General features: G+C 43.3%; 1 protein-coding gene across 1 annotated transcript in view; it reads right to left on the bottom strand.

The window, feature by feature from the left end:
* Positions 1-4,785, bottom strand: part of LOC106807400 (calcium-binding mitochondrial carrier protein SCaMC-1-like) — a gene marked incomplete in the record, with an annotated part of 46,150 nt that overhangs the window by 39,849 nt on the left and 1,516 nt on the right. The window contains 1 exon segment of the mRNA XM_014809717.1: positions 4,047-4,173. Within this exon segment, the coding sequence (XP_014665203.1) occupies positions 4,047-4,173 (127 nt within the window).

Below are 4,785 nucleotides of genomic sequence, written 5' to 3'. Positions count from 1 at the left end.
ATGCGGTGCGATGGGATGGGATGGCATGGCATGGGATGGCACTGAATGTGATGAGATGGGACAGGATGGGATGGGATATGGGATGGAATGCGGTGCGATGGGATGGGATGGCATGGCATGGGATGGCACTGAATGTGATGAGATGGGACAGGATGGGATGGGATATGGGATGGAATGCGGTGCGATGGGATGGGATGGCATGGCATGGGATGGCACTGAATGTGATGAGATGGGACAGGATGGGATGGGATATGGGATGGAATGCGGTGCGATGGGATGGGATGGCATGGAATGGGATGGATGCATGCATGGATGGATGCATGGATAGATAGATAGTTAGATTTTTTGGGGCATTTTCCTTTCAACCAAGCGGTCACCAGCTGAGTAACGCCACTGATTTCCCCGGGCAACGCCGGGTATCCCGCTAGTGTTATAATAATATAGCTCCTTGGTGTTGCCAAGCACCCCGTTCTACTTCTACTACCGACCACAGATTATAGCAAGTAGAATAAATAAGTTCTACTCACTAATCTGTGTCTAGACTTTTCACACCAATGACAAGGTGAGTAAAACCCCATTATAATCTAGTGACTATAGTCACTGTCGTAGTGACTAAGTCTAGTGATTGGAGTACTACCATTAGCAATACGAGCAGTCTACGAAGTCTACGCTGTCATATATGCACTACGTCATAAGTACCCGGATAACTCTAATGTAATATCAACCAATCAGATGCGAATAAATTCTGTTGTGTTTTCCTAATGGCACTCTTCTGCTATTAAAATATTACATTGTGTCAGAATAATTACGAAATTCACGCCTAAAATGGAACAGTTTAAACCCCCATCCCAGCTCAATTTCGATGGGAATCTCGGAGAGAATTGGAAAAGGTGGAAGCAGCGCTTCGAGCTTTACCTCACGGCGTCAGGTGCGGTAAGAAAAGATGGTGCTACGAAGATTGCTATACTACTCCACACGATCGAAGACGAAGAAATAGAAATTTACAATACCTTCACATATGAGGATCAAGAGGACAAGGACAGTCTTGATGTAGTTCTACACAAATTCAGTGAGTACTGTGAGCAAAGAAAAAACACAGTTATAGAAAGGTACAAGTTCTGGGAACGCTCCCAACGGGATGATGACGTCCCCCCTGACGACGTCCCCAGGAGAAACGATAGACCAATTCGTAACTGCCCTAAAAAATCACGCAAAAAACTGTGATTTCGACACACAAAGAGACAACATGATTCGTGAACGGATAATTTTCGGTGTGGCACACTCCAGGCTCAAAGAAAGGCTATTGAGAGACTCCGACAATCCTAAACTTGACAGGATCGTTGTGTTATGCAGGGCCGCCGAAGCGAGCGCCAGACAGCTCAGAGAAATAGATAACATTGCTACCGCGAGCATTAATGCCGTATCGAGCAAGGGACAGAAATACCGTCAGTCCCAGGCTAAGTCCCAGACAGGAAAGTTTCACCACAAACCTAAGCCACAAACTGCATCAAAATTCAACTGCAGGAACTGTGGTAAGACACACGGAAAAAACGAATGTCCAGCATACGGACAGGACTGTCACAACTGTAAGAAGAAAAATCAGTTCGCTCATTTATATGTGTCGTGTTGGTAGCAACCGGAAGCAATACGGGCCCGGTAAAATTCACGCGTTGAAAGAAGATTTGCCAGTACAGACCCTCTTCATCGGGTCAGTGCATGTTGAGGTAGGACAAGTACAGAGCAATAACGATGCAAGGCGCACAGAACTTAAATTGGAATGCAGTAAGAAACCAATAAAATTCAAAATTGAACTGTTCAGCCAGTGAAGTATTACAGAAGAGAAACCAACAAGTGTTCGGTGACGTGAAAGGTGTATGCATAATTGCCGACAACATGATTATCGCCGCTGAAACCCCAGAGGAGCATGACAGGATCGTGAAGAAAGTGCTGGAAAGGGCAAGAGAACAAAATGTGAAATTCACCCCCCCCCCAAAATGCTATTCAAGGTGGATACAGTCGAGTACATGGGAAATGTGATCGCTCCGGAAGGACTCAAGCCGGATGAGCAGAAAGTGCGAGCCATAGCAGACATGCCGACTCCAACCGACAAGCCAGCTCTCCAAAGACTCTTAAGAATGGTCAACTACCTCACGAAGTTTATTCCGAACATGGCTGAAATCACGGCACCGCTCAGAGATCTGCTCAAGGAAGATAATGCATGGGTGTGCGACGCGACACATGAGAAAGCCCTTCAAGCCATCAAAGACGAGTTGACCAGCGCACCCGTACTACACTACTATGATCAGAAAAAACCTGTGAAAATTCAAGCATTTGTTATGCTAAGCTATTTGACTGATCATACCTGTTCTCCTTTGCGTAATCAGCATGTATCTTTAATTATGTTAAACTCATGTATCTATATAACAGCCATCATATATGCAGGGGTCGAAATTATATTTTTATTATGGTATCCATTCGGGATACCAGGTATTGAAATCTGGTATCTCCCCCCCCCCCAAAGATCTGGTATCCCATTCTTTGGATAGTAATTTCAACAATTTTGGTATCCAAAATCTTGAAATATGCAATAATAGCATTTGAAAATTATTATTAGGCGCGTTCACACTGGCGGGAATTAGCGGGATGCAAATCTCGGTTTTTGCATCGCAATCGAAATCTAGAGATTTTTACAAGTGTGAACGCAAAAATCTCACTACGTATCGCGATCAGCATCGCGCTGCAAATCGCACTTTAGCCTGCGATTATTTGGGAATTAGCGCGATTAATTGCACCGCGGCGTGTGTGTGAACGCTCATGCAAATAATCCTGGTATTTTCTATCCCATCATTCCAAGCGATCGTATCAACATCCAGCAGTGAGCGGCCGTTTTGGCATGTTTCAAGAAAGGAGGGTTAATCGCCGATCTCAATTCAATCTGAAAAGATGCAGTCTCGACTCTGTACTAACAATACAATGTGTTTACGTAAATACGTGCTGACGTTGAGTAGCATATGTTAACGTAACATAGCTATAGTAGCATACGTTAACGTAACAGAGCTAGACTACTACCAACGACTGCACTGCCGTGTACGTGGAATCGAACACCGAACTCGAATCCCGGTAGTACATAATTTGCGCGCGCGCGCGACCGGAAGGGTTATATTCCGGCTTGATTAATCAGGCATGCGCAGTTCGATTAATAGAATTATCCCGCTCGGCGATTAGCGAGACATTTCCGCCTGTGTGAACAAGGGCACAATTATCTCGGTATTTCCATCGCGATCAGCATCGCGGTTTTTCTTGTGTGTGAACACGCCTATTATGTAATGTAATTATTATATAAAAACATGAAAACAGATTCACAGATATGCACAGACAAGTACACTGCAGATGTATTGTCTAGACGTATTGTCTGGTTCGCTTGATACAATGTATACACATCACATTTATGATCAACATCGGCTACCTTACGCTTGCAAATATGCTCAACAACCACTATCCCAATTTTGACGATTTTTTTTTACTATCCCGGCGGGATACCAATCATTGAAATCTGGTATCCAACACAAGAATCTACTATCCCGCGGATATCCGGATACCGCTAATTTCGACCCCTGATATGTAATAATATCACATTTAAGGAGTGGCTGACTCGAAGACTTCACAGTCAACTCGCCCTCCTACGCAATTCTGAAACTAATATAACCAGTTATATTATGTATGTATATATTGTAATGCGTGAATAAACATTTTTGAATTAAAAAGAAAAATAAGGGGGAAATATTCCTCCGACATTGACACATCTTGACCTTTGACCCTTGACCCCCCAAATTCCACATCCCGAGTCCTTTTCACGACCATCCCCCCCGACGTCCCAAATATCAAGATCGTACGTCGCGCGGTTAAGATTTGTGCCGTAACTGTTGACGCACGGACGGACGCACGGACATTCATGTGATTCTACAAGCTGCATCTGACTTCGTCAGCTGAGCTAAAAATTATAGCTGCAATTAGAGTAATAATGATAATTAAATGATCATATTCACCATCATCATTTGCATCCATGCTTCTGAAGTGCAGCATGAGAGTTTTTTCATGTTCAATTACATACTGTGCAAATTCTGCAAAATCCACTCCACCATCCTTTGCTATATCAGCTTTTTTAACCATTTTCTGTAAATACAAACAAATAAATATCATAAACACTACACAAAAACTGCATGTCAATTACTGTAAACCCCATGAAACTTCCGAACAGTTTTAAACAATTACGCGCAAAATCTACTTCCAGCATGAAACTTCCAGTGAACTGTGAACTGTAAATAAACGAGTTTGGATGAGGAGTAATGCGGGATGTTTGATAGCTAGGTTAATAGAAATAGGAAGTCTGACTCTGAGTCTTGTCTATTTATTATAGATAATGTTATTATTTACCAATTACCACCAAATTTTATAACAGGTGGCCCGTGATTTCACTTGACTGCTCATAACTGCTCATCGAACTTTGAAAAATTGCTACTGAATTGCGTGGTGGAGTAAGAGTTACAATGTTTTTTTTATGAACTTAATGCCAAATTTAGCCCGACCAGGCTGTGCGACGGATTGTCTATATCGGTATACAGGGTTCTCCCTACGTTGCGCAAACGGGGCGCGCGCGCCCGGTTTGGGAAAACTCCCCCCTGTTTCAATCGTTGCGTCCCGATTAAATTCCACCACAATAAAAGTTTGACATCGATCGTCAAGAATTCCCATTCGACCAGGACCACCAACGCGTGTATTTTGACC

This window comes from Priapulus caudatus, unplaced genomic scaffold, assembly GCF_000485595.1.
Source record: "Priapulus caudatus unplaced genomic scaffold, Priapulus_caudatus-5.0.1 Scaffold212, whole genome shotgun sequence".
Taxonomy (NCBI): Eukaryota; Metazoa; Priapulida; class Priapulimorpha; order Priapulimorphida; family Priapulidae; genus Priapulus; species Priapulus caudatus.
This window is presented reverse-complemented; position numbering and strand designations above follow the sequence as displayed.